Source organism: Lontra canadensis, unplaced genomic scaffold (assembly GCF_010015895.1).
Source record: "Lontra canadensis isolate GAN:19392208 unplaced genomic scaffold, GSC_riverotter_1.0 scaffold70, whole genome shotgun sequence".
NCBI lineage: Eukaryota > Metazoa > Chordata > Mammalia > Carnivora > Mustelidae > Lontra > Lontra canadensis.
Window position 1 is genome coordinate 3825864 of NW_022631064.1, and position 18267 is coordinate 3844130.

The 18267-nt window shown below is 38.8% G+C and overlaps 1 protein-coding gene across 10 annotated transcripts in view; it reads left to right on the top strand.

The window, feature by feature from the left end:
- The window catches only part of BNC2 (basonuclin 2), a 418685-nt gene that overhangs the window by 68135 nt on the left and 332283 nt on the right, over positions 1–18267 (top strand). For 8 of the 10 annotated variants that reach the window (XM_032880535.1, XM_032880539.1, XM_032880540.1 and 5 more), the window contains exon 1: positions 8352–8535. The exons of the other annotated variants lie outside the window; for them this stretch is intronic. In XM_032880535.1, the coding sequence (XP_032736426.1) occupies positions 8512–8535 (24 nt within the window). In that variant the 5' untranslated portion in view covers positions 8352–8511. Of the gene's footprint in view, positions 1–8351; positions 8536–18267 lie in introns of those variants that run through there. 10 annotated transcript variants of the gene reach the window in all.

The following is an 18267-nucleotide window of genomic DNA, read 5'->3' on the forward strand; positions in this document are numbered from 1 at the left end:
GAAAAGCATACAAATTTATTTAATGTAAATTTTATGTGACATGGAAACTTTTGTAAGAAATGAAGACCCAAAGAAACAGACCTGAGTGTTTTATGCTAGGTTTGATGAAGAGTATACAGTTGTAGAGGAAGATGATAGGGTAAGAATATGAGGTAGTTATAGTAAGCCAGAGGAAACTTAGCAAGGCCTGTTAGAATTCTTCTCTGCATCCCTTTTCCTTTGGAGATAGGGATACACCTTTCCTCTTGGTGTTGGGAAGGCATCTTGCATATGAAGGTTTTATGGCCTGTTTCCGGTAAGAAGGGCCAGGAGAAGGTCAGCATGACCTTCCTGCTTGTGCCATTTTCTCAGATTCCTTCAGCTTAAGATATTCAGTATGCCAGCCTACTTAATATGGTTAATAATCGCAGTGTAAAAAAAAAATGGATTTTAGAACATAAAGATTGGAAAAAATAAAACCAGTTTTCACATGAGTACCTATTTTATGCTCATTATAGATTTTTATTTCTTCTGTTTTGATGTAGTACTGGGAGGTATTAGATTGTGACCTTACTGAGCTTTTCCAAAGGATTTTTAAGTTTTTTTTTTTTTTTTTTTTGCTGTAGTTATATCATTAACATTTTATTCAAGAAATTTTAATTTTATTTATAAATGCAGTGGAATTCAGTTTTTCTAAGCTACATTTTCCTGTTCTTGTCTGAAGAAACTAGTTTCTTTTTCTGTAGAAAAGGAAATATTTTAATAGTCTAGCAGTCAGGAAAAAAAAAAATTGGAAGAAAATAGGCCAGTATGTCATCAGTTGTTGCCTCTGAGTACTGGGATTATGACTAATTTCTGATTTTTTTTTTTTTTTTTTTTTTTAAGATTTACTTATTTTAGAGAGACCGAGAAAGCATGAGCAGGAGGGGCAGAGGGAGAGGAAGAGAGAATCCAAACTGACTCTGGCTGAACATGGAGCCCCCTGCAGGGCTCAGTCTCATGACCTTGAGATCACAACCTGAGCCAAAACCAAGAGTCAGGCGCTTAACTGATTGTGCCACTCAGGCACCCCTAATTTGTTTCTTCATGCTTTTCTACACTTTCAAGATTTTCTGTAGCTAAAGTATATTGCATATAGAATCTGAAAAAAGGAAAATGCATATGTGTATTTTAGCAGATTTTCACATGCCTAAGGAGTCAAACATTGCTTGTTCTATTTATTGCAGAACCTGGAACCTTGGTTCTAGGCAATTAAAAAACAAAGCCCTGGGGTGCCTGGGGGGCTCAGTGGGTTAAGCCTCTGCCTTCAGCTCAGGTCATGATCCTAGAGTCCTGGGATGGCGAGGCATGGGGCTCTCTGCTCAGCAGGGAGCCTGCTTCCCTATCTCTTTTTGCCTGCCTCTCTGTCTACTTGTGATCTCTCTCTGTCAAATAAATAAATAAAATCTTAAAAAAAAAAAAAAAAAAAGCCCTGTTGATGTTTATATAGCTTCCATAGCTACCTGCTGTTTGGATTGGAAGTACCTACATTCACAGACAACCTTCTCATGGGGTTTGCTGTTGACCAAAGGAAGCAGTTGTGTTTAGGACTTAAATGGCAGAAAGGACTCACCACGGTCATTACTGCCACATGGGTCTTTACCCACTACTTCCTGTGTGTGTATATTCTGTGGACATATGTTCATTATATGTGTAATGCCCATTCAGTGTATTTGTGCAGTGGAAGTGGATTCACAAGGCAGTGAGCGGAATCGTGGGGTAATTTCATCATTTCCTCTATCATGTTTATATAGTTAAGTGGACAGTGCAAAATGAATACCTGCCTGTGGGTGGATGCACTTAAGCTCCTCTTACAATTCATAAAGTTTCGAATGTTACTTCCAGTTGGGGAACTTCTTTAGACCATAACATGCTACAGTTATTTGAAAAAATTGCATAGAAAATTGGTGTTTGAGCCCAGAAGATTGCTTTGTTACGTTTTAAGTGTGATCTTGGGGCTGGTACTTTTAACCTCTGAACTTTGTTGTCCTTATCTGTAAAATGGGGATAGTAATAATGCCTTCCATTAGAAGCCATTAGGGGATGTATGAAATTCTTTTGTAACTCCATATACATTTCATTTATTGACTAAGCCACTCTTGGCAGACTACCTAAATTTGGATGGAGGTGATTTGGATCATATCCCTGAGTTCACAGCCTAGAGCCAAATTGCATTTGTCCATTCTGCTTAGAAGAGGGGAGGTCAAAGATATATGGCTTTATGTTTTTCAGAGGCTATACCTACTCTAACCCCCATAGGTTCCATTAAAATACTCAAAAATAATTCATTTTCTTTTCCTAATGACTTGGCAGAAATTTAGAATTGAAAGAGATTAGTAACAACCAATCTTTCCTTCATACTTCCAGATGAATGAAAGGGATTCTTGGGTCCTAGAGACCAAAGAAAAAATCAGCAGAAATGCTCAGGGTAAACTGATGGGTTGCAGAGCTGGTAATTACTTTCATAGAGCTAAAACATTAGCTTAATACATGGAAGCAGAGTAGATGGAAATCAGGATTTGGACCCCTTTCCCCAGGGCTCTGATGGATATCCCACACTTTCCTTCTGGAGGCAGCCTTCTCTTTGGTGGGATAGCTCTCCTTTCTTTCCTGGGCTTGATACGGATTTTCATGCCCCACCCTGGTAGACCTTTTGTTTTGGTTATCCTGGACAGTTGCTGATAGATATGTATTTTTGTTCAGGTCAGCCAGCTTTCACGGTGGGAGGAAACCTCTGTCCCTTAAGAGTTTTCAGCTGGATACCAGATATTGACAGATTGCGCTCATCATGGGGTTCAAATTTTTAGAATTACGAAGATTTAGGTTTTGGGCTTTTGTTGCCGAGGAGGTTTTACTTTTATTTATTTATTTATTAAGATTTATATGAGAAAGAGAGCGAGCGAACGAGCACGAGCAGGAGGGACAGAGGGAGAGAGAGAGATTCTGAAGCAGACTCTGTACTGAGGGAGGAGCCCAACACGGGGGACAATCTGACTAAGAGTCAGACATTTAACCTACTGTATCACCTACGTCCCCCTAGGAGGTTTCATTTTTAAAGCTAACATGTGTTGATTGTTTATAACTTCTTGCTGTGCTATGCTATGAAAGATGGTGAGCCCATAATGAGATTTAGTGACATGATTATTTAGTGATATGTGTTTGCCCCCAAGGGGCACATATATATTTTCAGGTGATAGTCAAATCCATAGTACATGGGAGCTCATTTAATCTACAGTGCCATTCTATTATACAGTAGAGAATTGGATATCTAGAGAGAAATAACTATTTGCAGATTATTAGAACCAAGAATGGATTTGAATTCAAGTTTTCTGGGTTCAAGTTGCTTGTTACTTTATGGGAATAAGGAAAGTGGCTACCTTATGGGATTTAGAAAGAATTAAATCCAAGAAAATCTATATTAAGAGTTAGTGACAGTGAGTGACATGGAATAAGACTTAAAAAAATGAAAGCTATCATCACGGTCCTCTTCCTCTTTACTTACTGTCCTCTTTCTGTTTAGTATTACTATCATTACTACCACTGCTGGGCTTTATAAGATAGTCAGATGGTTCTTTGGTGTGTGCCATGTTGGAGAAGCTTTTGCTAATAAATGGAAACAGGTACTCAATTTATCATGATTCTATCTAAAGAAAATTCCACAATGTTGGGCACTTTGACTTCCATATAGACCCACGAAAGGCATTAGCAAAAAATAATTGATAATTTGTAATCCCAATTTTGAATTCTGTACATTTTGCGTATATTAATGGGTTAGTAATATTTCAAACCTATGAAGCTTTATCAAATGTGATTCTGTTGAACTATAGCCTTTTAACAGCAGGGGTTCTGTGGAATCATGATTCATGGCTCTGCAGTCTCCTGTACTTCCTTTCTGTAGATATCTACATGGAATATGTAATATTTCAAGTATTTACGTTTCCTAATCTGTCAGCACAGAGCTTTCATTTGGAAGACTTTAGTTATGAAATATATTCTGATGTAATTATTATTTTTTTTAAAGATTTTATTTATTTGATAGAGAGCAAAGGAGCAAAACAGGGGGAATGGCAGAAAGAGAGAGAGAAGCAGTCTCCCTGCTGTGTAGGGACCCCACGAGGGGCTTGATTCTGGGACCCCAGGATCATGACCTGAGCCCAAGGCAGGTGCTGAGTGAGCTGACTGAGCCACGAGGTGCCATCTAATGAAATTATTTAAAAGATCAGACTTTTGAGGAATTTCTAGTAACATGGGAATATATTCCAATATATTAGTTGAAAAGAAGTGGACACAAACTGACAAACTGTAGATAGTATGACTCCAATTTTTTTTTTAATTTTATTTTTTTATAAACATATATTTTTTTCCCCAGGGGTACAGGTCTGTGAATCGCCAGGTTTACACACTTCACCGCACTCACCATAGCACATACCCTCCCCAATGTCCATAATAATCCCAGCCCCCCAACCCCCCTCCCCCCAGTATGACTCCAATTTTGTGGCACATAAGAAGATTGTGTGTGGGGGCGCCTGGGTGGCTCAGTGGGTTAAAGCCTCTGCCTTCGGCTCAGGTCATGATCCCAGGGTCCTGGGATCGAGCCCTGCATCGGGCTCTGTGCTCGGTGGGGAGCCTGCTTCCCCCTCTCTCTCTGACTGCCTCTCTGTCTACTTGTGATCTCTCTCTGTGTCAAATAAACAAATAAAATCTTAAAAAAAAAAAAAGATTGTGTGTGTGTGTGTGTGTGTGTGTGTGTGTGTGTATATGAAATGCTAGAAGGAAATGTACCAAATGAGAATAGCATTGCCTATTCTCTGGGGATATTAATAGCTATCTTTAAACATTTTTACAAATAATTTTTTTACTTTATTTGGATTACCTGCAACTCACTTCTTATACTTTATATGAATTATGTAAGAAGAAAGAAATAAAGTCAGTTGTGCTTTGGTATGAGTGATTGGTGAATGCCTGTTTGTGTTGTACCATGTCTGACTCTGATGTATTTGCATTCAGTCTCAGGCAGTGTAGTTTCATAGAAAGAGTCAGGTTGGTGTGGGATTCCAGGCTGCTGCCTTCTTAAGAGCTTTGGGATGAGGCACATTGCCTCTCTGAGCCTTAGTTGTCATTAAACCCGGATGCTGTCTCCTTTGCAAGGTTTCTTAGTTCTGAAAGCAGCTTGCTCTGAGAGGTGCTCGGTAAATATTTGTTCTTTTTCTCCTCCCAACTACAAATCTTAACCTCCCAGCCCCCTACCCCAAATTCCACAAGGATTAATTCAGGGAATAAAGAAACTTGGAAAAAAGTTTCAGTGTCATATTAGTATGTTTAGTGGTTTGCCTTTTCATTCATCTTTCTACTGTAAGTCTCACATCCTTGGGAACCAAACTCCTGACCATCAGGAAGTGTCTTACTTCAAAGGGTGAGGACACTGAGCAAACCAAAATCATGGAGCAGTGTGAGAGCATGCTTCTCATCGAGAGCTGTCCAGGGAATGTTGTGGAACAGCGTCTCCAGCCACCTCTCCCTGGCAGTGATGTGGAGGGTGTGGGGAGGACTCTGGGGCTGAAGTGGCGTTTATAATACAGGGCTGTCTGGACTTCCCTGAGCATTCTTTTCCCTTCCAGGATTCCTGTAATTGTCATCACATGGCTCAGTCTCCCAAATGTTTCTGGTATTGCAGTGACTTTTGGAGGTTGTTTAAAAAAAAAAAAAAAAAAAGCCAGAATTCTTTTGTGTCTGTTCTGTGGTATGTGGATGTGTACAGATCCTACATCTCAGGAATAAAAAGAAACCAGTCAGATGTGGAGCCCTCCTCGTCATTTCTCTTGAGCCTTCCCAATTTCTTTGCTGATTCTTTTCTACCTGCACTGTTTTAAAGGAAAAAAAAAGAAATAAGTGAGGGAAGTTGTAGGCAGTAGTCCTCCTTTCAGTCCTAGTCAGCTGACCTTTTGGTCTCATTACTTTTGGGGACTTTTGTAGAGCTTGCATCTCTTTTGGATCTATTAAAATCCTCAGAGTGGTTGAGAGTTGGATAGTGGGTGAACCCTGTGAGGAATGATTCAAAGCCTTGGACCCTGTCTGGGCATGGAAGAAAAGGGGGCATGGGAGACAGACCCTGAATCTCATCTGACAAAATTCTAATGGCAGTAATTACAGCATTAGTTGGCAAGGCAAATATTAAGGTGGAAAGAACAACCGAAAAGCACAGAGGGAAAGATGAGATGTGTTCAAGGAGGAGTATGTAATATAGTGTAGTTTAAAAATGAGAAAAGTTTCAAGGCGCCTGGCTGGCTCAGTCAGTGGAACATGTGATATTGATCTCAGGGTCCTGAGTTCAAGCTCCCTGTTGGGAAAAAAATGAGGGTGCCTGACTGGCTCAGTAGGTGCAGCATGCAACTCTTGATCTCAAGGTTGTGACCAGCCCCACGTTGGTTGTAGAGATTACTTAAAAAATAAAATCTTAGAGGCGCCTAGGTAGCTCAGTCAGTTGAGCGTCTGCCTTTGGCTCAGATCATGATCTCAAGGTCCTGAGATTGAGCCCTGTGTCTGGCTCTCTGCTTTAGCAGGGAGTTTGGTTCTCCCTCTGCCCCTTCCCCCACTTGTGTGCGCGCGCGCTCTCTCTCTCTCTCTCACTCTCTCTTAACTAAATAAAATAAATAAAATCTTAAAAAAATATGAGAAAAGTTTCATGAATTTGTAATCATACTTTGAGTAAGGGTCAGTCTAATGATTCCAATTTTAGGATTAATGCTGTCTGTAAAGATGCAGAAGGAATGGCCTATGCCATCAAAGACCATTGCATTCTGAGTTTTTGAAGGTATTTGAATTTTCCTTCATTGTAAGTCTATAACTGAAAATCCAAATACAGGAAGATCTTGCATGGGGGTGTTTTTTATCAGATAATCTCATAATTTGACCTTCACTGCTTTCCTAGAAAGGCAAAAATTGTCTAGGTGAAAAGACAGCTAATTTTAAAAAAATGGAGCCATTGACACAACTACCCCGTATGTTTTCTCATCCCCTCATTCCCTAAGCAGATACTGAGTAGAGAGGTGAGGTTGGATAAGATTGCTCAACTGGATCATATTGGGAATTGTAAAATTGGAAAGAACTGACACTTTTTTTCTGATTCATGTTAGCTGAGAAATTGTGCTTTTTAAAAGCTGCTTTGCTGGCTCTTACTCATCAAACTAGAAAAATAGTTCATTGCATTCTGGTGCCCCCGTTGTCTAATGTTGGAGTGTTCTGTAAACTCAGAATCAGATCTAGATAGTGATGTTAACACTTGACTTCTTGACATAAAACTGCACTTTTACAGATATCATATGAATCTTTAAAAACAATTGAGGTCAACAGTGATGTCTACTCTGAGAACCATCCCACCTCTCTCTTTGCAAGTGTCTGGGGTGGGGAATGGGAATAAGCAAGCTGTTGATTTTAGCAATAATAAGAGATAACACATGATTAAAATAAGAAAAGTCAAGTCGTGGGGCGCCTGGGTGGCTCAGTGGGTTAAGCCGCTGCCTTCGGCTCAGGTCATGATCTCGGGGTCCTGGGATCGAGTCCCGCATCGGGCTCTCTGCTCAGCAGGGAGCCTGCTTCCCTCTCTCTCTCTCTCTCTCTCTGCCTGCCTCTCCGTCTACTTGTGATCTCTCTCTGTCAAATAAATAAATAAAATCTTGGAAAAAAAAAAAAAAAAAAGAAAAGAAAAGTCAAGTCGTGATGATTTTATTTATCTTGGCAATGGTTGGTCTAAGAGTGGGCATGTGACTCAATTCTGGCCAGTAATTTGTAAGAGGAAGTCTGCAGGGAGAGGGTAGTGAAAGTCTCCTGTCTAAAATGAAAAGCAAATGATGGCTTGGAATTTGGCTGTGCTGCTTACCAAGGCAGTGAGCAAACATGAGGATGGACACTGAGATAGGAAAGGCAGAGCTGGTATCATTGGCACCCTGACTACATGCTTGTTTTGTGAGAGAACTAATTATTTAAAATCAACTGGATTTTCTCTTACCTGGGACCAGCCTAATTTCTATCTAATAAAATGCTTCTATGCTTTATCATGCTCCTTCTATTATTTTCCTTTCAGATTTGTGAAGTAGTTTTTTTTTTTAAGGTTTTATTTATTTGTCAGAGAGAGAGAGAGAGAGAGAGTGCACAAGCAGGCAGAGGCAGAGAGAGAAACAGCCTCCCCACTGAGCGAAGAGCCCAATGCAGGATTCGATCCCAGGCCCCTGGGATCATGACCTGAGCTGAAGGCAGTGACTTAACCAACTGAGCCACCCAGGCATCCCTGTGAGGTAGTTCTTAAAATATGTAAGTCACACAACCCACTATGTATCATTTAAAGTATTTTCTATTTCAGGACATAAAAGACAGATTCTTCTTTTTGGTGGGATTGAAAACTAAACTGCCCCTTCCCAAAGCAGGTGCACCTCTGCCAGTGAAGTCTTCTTGTTGACCATCTCGTTTCACCAGTGACGGAACCTTGGTGAAGGTGTGATGGGACAAACATGTTTGCATTTGGTTTGTATTAATTTATTTTGTTTCTGTTCTTTGTAAGTTGGATAGTCTTTGCTTAGCAACTTTTTTTCTGCTTTGGATTATTAGGATTGATAAGAGCAAAAAAGAAGTGTTGGGTATTGTCTAAAAATGCATTGTATTGTTAGAGTAGTTATTCAGTTTTTAGTTGGTATTCCTTTAGGCTATAAGTTTTATTTGCTGTCTCTCTTTGTTGGCAGTCCTGTTGCTGTATTTAAGCCCCCTCTTGCAGTACATTTTACTGTTCAGTAAGGAGAACTCACTTTATTTCCCAAGATGAATTATAATTAGGACTGCTTGGTACTAAGACTCTTTCTCACTTAATACCCCTAATGAGATACAAATGTTCTAAATGTGTCCTTCTGAATGGACTATATTTTGAGAGGAATCTACTTATTTTAGTTAACTAATCCCGTTGCTTTCATATCATACATCCTTATTAGACTCTCGTGTTTCTGTTCCATATGGAATTCCTTGTGAAATCAGACCTTAACAAACAATGTTATTAACTTTCAGGGTCAGTGTTAGAAAATGTCATTGAAATTGGTTGGTTCTACATATCTTGTTTTTATGGCACTCTTGCTTTTTTATACACTCATGATAAATATTATTCCTTCACTATTCTTGTAAAATGAATTTTGTTTCTTGTTCTTTTTTTTGGTATTTTTGTTTCTACTAACTAGCATAAAATAATTGAAGATATTTGAACTCCCCCACCTACTTTTTTGGCTCCTTTTATAGTTCTGCTTAGCCCCTTGGATCTCTGGACATTGTGCATCTTTTTCCTTTTGCCCAGAAAATGTCCCAATAGAACTGGATCCTATATTGAGTCATATTGAATTGGGTTTGTCCAATTTCTAGGATTCAGTGTTTTACCTTTCTCAATGACCATGTCCTTCTGTGGTCTGAGAAAGCAGTGAAAAAGTGAAGAAGTTCTAAAGAACTTGATCTATAGAGTTAAAATTTTTGAGCTCAAATACAGGCTTTACTGCTTACTATTTGCATACCCTTGGACAAGTTATTTGACTTCTCGGAGAGTGCTTTAGTATTCTTCTGTAAAATGGAGACTATAATGCTACTTACCTTGTAGGCTGTTTTGAGAATTGTATGAGAAAATTTAATGAAAAGCTCTTTTGGTAGTGTTTGGTGCACACTAAGTGTACACTTGATGTGATGGTATCTGGTTGAATTTTTCAAAGTGCGTTTTAAAGTCTGTTTCTTCTTTAGAGTCTTCACAATGGCCCTGTGAAGAAGGAACTGTTTTTAACTGTATTTTATAGGGGAAGTCATAGAGGCACAGCATCAGTTCATAACTTTGTTACTGGTAACTGAGTTTGGATTATAATCTGATTATTTCCTCTGATTTGTTAGACTTGCCTGTGAATTGAGTTGTTAGGAAGTTGCCTTCATTTTGTGATGCTATAAGCTAGAAGGTGTAGATGGGAAGGGAATAAATTCCAATTCCTTAAATTTGTCTCAGTGGTGAGCCAGTTGATTAATTCTAAAATTATTATAAATACAAATAATTCTTAGTTTGCACAGTTCCCATATGCACAATTTTCAGTTATTATAGTTAATTAAGTAACACCAGTTTCCAAAAAACACAGTTTAAATTTCACTTATAATGTTAGCTGTGAATAATTGTATAAAAGTCCAACTAGCACACCCTGTTATTTGGTCCTGAACAGACAGCAATGCACGTAGCTGTGTTGCTTCTTGTCTCATTATAACATTTCATAAGAATGGGTAATGCAAAAAGGGAATTGGCTGACAAAGATCAAAGTTGCAGCGAAGAAATGAAAAGTTGATAATGCTGGGAATGAAATTTAAACCACTTGCAAAGAGAGTTCTGGAAAAAATACCTAACCATGTAAATGTCAGCACTGCCACTGTTGTAGACACTCCACACATGCAGCCAGAGGAGCTCAGCGAAGGGTAATTGGTCACAAATTAGGAAGGTAGCTGTGACTAAAAGGATGAAGACCTAACAGAGGAAAGGATGCTGGCCAAAAACTTCACGTTAAAGGAACTCCTCAGAGGGATACTGCAAGACACTAAAACACAGAGGATCAAATGTTGGAAGCTAGTTCAAACATAGAAGTGTACCCCTTCACCAAGGGATCAAAAGATGCTCATTTGGTATTTTAAATTACACAGTGAAGGGATGACATTACGAACGACACTTGATTTTTTTAATAAAAGAAGAAACTTTAATTCTCAAAGCTTTGAATACTTAAAATTACAGTATACTAAATAAATGTTTGTTTTTCCATTTTCCTATACATATATAGCTGATAGTTTTTAATGCTCTGACAAAACATGTTAGAGGTTGCAGAAAAATAATAACTTTCCGAATTGATGATTGAGATTGCTTTGCGTGGTTTCGGCTTGCACGGTCATTTCACACTTCAGTTATTTGATGAAAGACCAGATTATTATGTCATAATGTATGCCTATAATATATATAATACATTTCTTTGAATGCAGTGATGGGGAAATATCAGGCATTATGAGAGCCTAGAGGAAGGGCATCCAACTTAATTAGCTTGGGAATTTGAGGGGTGGGAGAGACAGGGAGGCAGCCTGGAGGACTTGGGAGTTAATTGGGAAAAGCTGTGTTAAAGAGTGAGCCAGCGGTGAGAAGCTTGTGCAGGGAGAGTACAGGACATTTGAAAAAGTTGATTTTTGCTGGAATGTGGAAGGCAAGATGGGACAGATAAACAATGCCATGGAACCTGTAGGCAATGGAAGAATCCTTGGGGTTTTCCCCAATTTTTTTATATTAGGGTAGGATTTATATAGAGTAAAATGAACCCATTTTAGTGTATAGTTTGATGTGTTTGATATAAGGCTCGTAACCAGCAGCAGAGTCAAGGCAAAGAACATTGATATCACCCCCTAAAATCCTCAATGCTTCTGAGTAACTAAGCGCTCCTCTCATCCTCGCAACCACTGATCTGTTTTCTGGTCTTGTGGAGTTAATGCCCTTTCCAGAATGTCATATCAATGGGATTATACAGTATGTAAACTTTTAAGTCTGCTTTCTTTCTCTTAGTGTAATACTGTTGAGATTCATCCATGTTGTTGCATGTAAAAGCCTTTGGGCTATAAGCGGGAAATTTTTCTGGAATTTGATTGGAGGATCGATGTGAGAGGGGCAAGAGTAGAGGCAGTTACTCCAAGTTAGCCAGGTGCTAATGCAGGAGAGTTGCAAAGGTAGGGCTTGATTTGAGAAGTGTGTGGGAGATGGAGTTGGTCTCAGCTGAGCTTGGGAACACAGGAGTAACAACAGATGGGGAAGAGGAGACCCTGTATTTTGGATGTGTTGACTGTGTGAGTGTGGGATTACCTTGAGGTGAAGTCCAGCAGGAGGTGGGTATGTGAAGAAGTTGATTTCCCCCCTTTCTTATCCTCGGGTTCTTGCCAAATCCAATTTGCTAAACATTGACCTTGCTTGATGAAAGGGCTCCCTGTTCTGTTCATCCTACCACATCATCAGTAAAATTTGCTTCCAAAGTCTTGTTTGGCCTATTGCACTGTTGTTGAACAAACTTGTCGTTTTTTAGAAGAATGTCTTTACCAAATAGTATCAAATAACACCATTCATCTGCATTTAGCCATTGTTTTCCATAGATGACTATATAAATGTTTCTAGAGAAGCTGTGGTCCTTGGAGCTGGATATCAGAGTTCAGTAGTCATGAACCAGCCACAGGTCAGGGATTCTCTTTTGTTCTCTTTTCCATCAAAAGGCGTTCTCTTGAACTATGTTTTTGTAGGGTGCTACATTTGAACCAGTTTGAACCTTATGGGATGGAAGTAGTGATGAAGGAACACAGCATTCTAGAATGCTAACATGGGAAGGACTCACAGGAATTATTATTTTTTTTTCCTCACTCTTCATTTTATAGTTAAGATCAATGCAGGCTAGAGAGGCTCTGATGCCTCACTCAGGATCACGGAGAGATGGTGGAGGTAGAGCTAGTTACAGGGCCCTTGCCACTCTCACAAATTTTATACCTTTGTCTTGGTTGCTTGTTGGTTTTGTATCTGTGAAGAATAACATTGAAGTAGGCAGACCGGCACAATTGGTGTTTAATTCCATCCTTTTCCTTGGCCTCTGCTCTCTCTTGCCTGGGAATGTATTAATTGACTCTCTTCCTGCCCCCTCTGTTCCTTTATTATTCCCAAGGGAGCCTGGAATCACCATTACTGATTTTGAGCCTGTCCTGTTTGATCATTGTCTGATATTTGCTCTTTCCGGTCTCTTTTCAGTAACAATTGGGGAGGGGAGAAACTGTCTAACCAGCTGGGTGAGAGTTGAGTGTGGGGATGGGAGAGGGAGAGCCGACTCTTAGAGGATTGAGATTATTGCACCGCAGATCAAAGACCTTCCCTTAGGGGTGCTGCCCTTTGTGATTTTGCTCTTCCTGCTTCACCAATACCTACCAGAGTTTACCCCTCTACATTCTGTGCAGTGCATTTACCTGTCTACAATTGGAATTCAGAGCTAGAAAGACCGTGCCAATGAATTTGCTTGCCCCAAACACTTACACACATGGAACAGGGCATCTGGGAGGGAAAAGGGAGCCATGCCATGATAGTTGATATTTCATATTCGTTTTTATTTTATTTTGAGGAGCCACATTTGGGGCAATAAATTAATTTTCTTTAACATTTGTTAATCTTTCTTTTATAAAAAATTCTTCATGTAAGCTTATTCAAATAGAGACTGATGTTTTTCTTCTGTTTCCTCCTTTTTCCCTCCCTTCCTTCCTTTCTCCCTTGTATAGTGGGTCCTTTGTGTGTAAAAATTTAACTCCTGATCTAGTCTCTTCCACCCAGAGTGAAGTCGAATATTAAGTGTATTATGGTCATCATTCTCCAGTGACTTACTCTTTCTCTACATTCTCTGTAATTAAAAATGTCCTTCTCAATTTCAACTCAAAATACCTGAAAAGACTCCTTGTTTACTTAAGAGAAAGCAAATTTCCCCAGGTAAGTTCCCATATGTTTTCTGTAAAAACTGGCACACACTTCCTTTGTATTTTACCCCTGTCCAATGAGATTGTTACAACAGTAATCAGCCAGTCTAAGCCACTCATCTGTATTTGCCTGCATTTTCTTGGGTAATTTTAACTCCTTTGGTGCTGTGCAGGAAAGTTTGCTTCCTCCCATTACACAGCAGTACCAGATTCCTGAGATTGCCACCTTCCGTCCAGTTTCCTCAGATGGCCGTTGAGCCAGCCCTAGGACTGTTCTTCTGCATAGAGATGCGCTACCCTTCAAGGACCTGGGAAGGGCCCCAGCAAATGTGCTCAGGTTGTCATGTCTTTTTCTGAGGTTTGCATATTTCTTGTGCTTTCTCTTGAAGAGGGTCCTTGAAAGCCTATGAGCTGTAGGTCTTACCTAACCTGCATGTGCTCTTGAGTTGATCCAGTCAAGAAATACAAAGCAAGAGCTCTATCCCCTTAGTCACCTGATCCAGTGGCTTTCTCTGTGGACTTCCTGTTCTTCTTTTAATTCTTCTAGTTGTGGTCTCTGGAAATGAGGAACTGCTTTTCATCTACACTATCAGAAGGTAGAAGCCACAACAGAAACTTTGCCAGAGAGATACTTGAAAGCTTAGACAGTTGAGTTTTACATGGCAGTGGACACAGATTTGCTTAGTGGAGAGTTGTGCGGGGCAAAGGTGAGTTTAAGATCCTAGTTCTATCTCTAATACACAAGCATGGGTCCTCTTCAGGAAAATACACTGGAAGCTGTCTCTGTGAAATGCACTATAATGTCAGCTTGTACATAGGAACCTTAATGAACCTCTAGAAGTGCCCATTTTTCTTAGGGTCTCACAGGCTCAGCTACCTGAGTGATCATTTTCTTCCTGTTTCCTCTCCCACTCCTTTTGCCGCCAAATCCTGAAGATATCTTAGTTTGCATTGTCTCTTAGAACTGTCCTTTCCTTCAAAAAAAAAAAAAAAAAAGTCTTCTATGATTACTGGGAGTCGAATGGGAGTGGTGATTTATAAAGGGAATTACCACTACTTTACTCTCTTTTTTTTTTTTTTTTTTTAAGATTTAATTTATTTGACAGAGAGAGAGCACAAGCAGGAGGAGTGGCAGGCAGAGGGAAAGGGAGAAGCAGGCTCCTGCTCAGTTTGGAAACCTGCTCAATCCTAGGACCCTGGGATCATGACCTGAACCTAAGGCAGATGTTTAACTGACTGAGTCATGCAGGTGTCCCTCCAGACTAGATTTTTAAAAAAATTATTGAAAGGTGCTTTGTCTTATTTATTTTCAGTGGTGGTAGGTCTCGCAAGTACTCCGTGAAAAAGTAGCACCAGATTACTACAAAGACTTTTGGGAAAAAACCACTCAGCAAACGGAACCCTTATTATCTGTGTTCCCCACCACACTGTGGGCAACTCTAAAAGAGGGGCTATGCTCTTTGAGTCTCCAGTGCTGGAACAGTGCTGCAGCAGAGTCTCTTGGACTAAAAATATAGTTGCATTTGTTTTTTACTCCTATGATGCTTTCCTTCGTGCTTTAAGTGGGATTTTTTTTTCTTATATTAACCAAGAATTTTGAATTTGTGTCGGACTTACTGGAAAAAGAAACTACTGGTCGAGGTGTTACTAATCACTTTGTATTTGAAATTTTAAATTAAAATCTCCTGATGTTTTTTATGTATCAAAAAAACTTAAAACTTTAAATGAATATCAAAATTTATATTTGGAAAATTACCAGTGTAATTTTATCTAGTTGGGTGAATGCATAACCAAGGTTAGAGATGATCTAATTTTAACATGACCTTTAATTTTATTTTATTTTATTTTATTTTTAAGATTTTATTTATTTATTTGACAGAGATCACAAGTAGGCAGAGAAGCAGGCAGAGAGAGATAGGAGGAAGCAGACTCTCGGCTGAGCAGAGAGCCTGATGCGGGGCTCGATCCCAGGACCCTGGGATCATGACCTGAGCCGAAGGCAGAGGCTTTAACCCACTGAGCCACCCAGGCGCCCCAACATGACCTTTATTTTTGACTTGAACTACCTTAACATTTCTAGACCTCCCTAAAGGAAGATTGAATATAGCAGTGGTATAAATAAAGTAGAGGCTTACTTTGTGAATTCTTAATTCAAGTTTGTTGTATACCTTTGATGATCAAGTGCTAAGTAAATAATACAAAGTAGTCTATATTGTTTGAAGCTTTTATCAGCTCTCCCCAAACCTTGAACCTAAGTCGGTATTAAGTGTGTCTTAGTGGTGCCTGGCTGGCTCAGGCGCTAGAGCATGCTACTCTTTATCTCAAGTTGAGTTCAAGCCCCTTGTTGATATGGTATAGAGCTTACTTTTAAAAAAAAGTCCTAAATGGTATAATTATTTCATAGATAGGCAACCTGAACTTTGGATAAATTTGCAGACTCTTAAACCCTGTAATATGCAGGAGAGTAAGCTTAACTATAACATAAGCATAAGCCATTATGATTTGCATAATTTATCTCTTCAATATAAATATTGTACTCCTATAGTAAAATTGCTGTCCTAGAAGTCAGATTTTGATTGAGTCTTTGTAGAACTGGAGGAGGTTTTAGGGTCATGTTTATGTTTAGATTTAATTTGAAAGGTAAGTTAAGATTTATGTTGAGCAGGGTACAAAATGTTTTATTTACTTTTTCTAAGCTTACGAATAAAAAAGCAACATCTGAATCTGATCTTTGAGAAGCAAGTTCAGGACATACAGTATAATTCTATTTTAATTGTTTCCCTTAATTGCACCTTATTTCTCTTTATTTGCAAATGGTGTATTTAAAACATTAACATATTTAACACCCTGTGATTGGATATATTTAACTTTCTACTAAACTCATGCTTTAACATTTTCAGACTCTGAGAACAGGAATACATAAGACCTGTCTTTTGCTTGTATTACTGAACAAACTGATGTTTTCATGACATGAAACACACACCCCTAGTTTACTTAGAGTAAACATGTGTAACAATTAGGTATACTTAGCTTCTGTGACAGGATGTTTATTTCTTAATTCATTCATTAATACATAAATTTTTTTCCCCAAAAAATATTTATTAAACTTATACGCTATGCTACAAAGTATAGTTGATGTAGTGGTGATCAAAACAGAAACATTTCTTTCTTGCCCTCATAGTATCGTAGAGTCTGGTTGGGGAGAAAAATGTGGAACCAGGCAACCGTAGTATCTTGTGATAAAGGCTGTGGAACGCCAAGGCCAGGGTTCCATCAGCACACTCAGTGCCGGAGACTTCTAGAGTAAGTGACACCTCTGCCTTTTTATTCTTCAGAGTTAGCCTGGTGAAGTGACAGGTTCTAGGAAGTGTGGCTAAAAATGTTCCTGGCACAAGGAACAACACTGGTAAAAGCCCAGAGTAAAGAGAAAACTCAGCATATTGGAAGACTAGTATATTAAAACCTTAGGCAAGTAAAACTCAGATAATCAGAACTGTCACTTTGGGGCAGAACATTTTTCATCCTTACTTTGATGAGAAGATGAGAAGTAACTACAAATTTGTTGTTTGATTCCTGCCCCCCATAATAGAAATACTTATTTATTTTAGAACATGTGAATTGTAACTAACAAATATTTAAAATTACTCAATTTTAACACCTAGTGATAACTTTACTTGTGATTTTGTAATCAACCTTCCTGATTTTTCCAGTGCATCTTTGATTTTATAAAATTGAGATGACACCGAAAAAGCTATTTTGTAACTGACATTTTGAGCTTATATAAAAGTTATAATTGTTTTCATAACCTTGGGGATACGTGTTAAATACGAAATTCAATGGCCATATAGTATTCTGTCATGGACCATTATTTATTTATAGAACCCCCATTTTTTGGAAAGATGTGTTGTTTCCAACATTTTGCTATTTTAAGTATTGCTGCAATTGGGGCGCTTGGGTGGCTCAGTGGGTTAAAGCCACTGCTTTCGGCTTAGGTCATGATCCCAGAGTCCTGGGATCGAGCCCCGCATCGGGCTCTCTGCTCAGCAGGAGGCCTGCTTCTCTTCCTCTCTCTCTGCCTGCCTCTCTGCCTACTTGTGATCTCTGTCTGTCAAATAAATAAATAAAATATTTAAAAAAAAAAAAGTATTGCTGCAATTAACGCATTTTTATTTAAATTTTTAAACCCTTCTCTATTTCTCTAGGGTAATAAAAAGGTATGTCCTTTCTACTGTGCCTGTGCTTTTTTTTTTTTTTTTGTAGATATTAACTGCTTGTTTACCATCACCACCCCTGAAAATCAGTCCAGCCCTAGCAACATGAGGTCTTGAATCTAGATCTTCAGATCTTTGGTATTTAGACCAGTACTTTCCAAGATACCTGCCTGAAGACCAAATTTGGAAATGAATCCCATTACATCTATATAAATAAAAGCATAAGTTGAACTTGATGTTATATGGCTGGACATGATATGTAAAGCTAGTGTTGTTACATCCAGGGTTTTTTGTTTTTTGTTTTTTTAAAAGAGTGCCCACATGTCTCTAGAAATGATTCATCCAGGGAATTTTTTTTAAAAATATCAGAATTAAATCTTTTATAGGGAATATTCTTTAACTGTATGATTAAATAACCTTTCTGTCAGTGACTTGGAATATTATCTTAGTATATAAATACCTCTGTGGAGTTAAAAATCAAAAGAAAAATGAATGTGTTTCTTGGGTAAGCATTTTTTCTTAA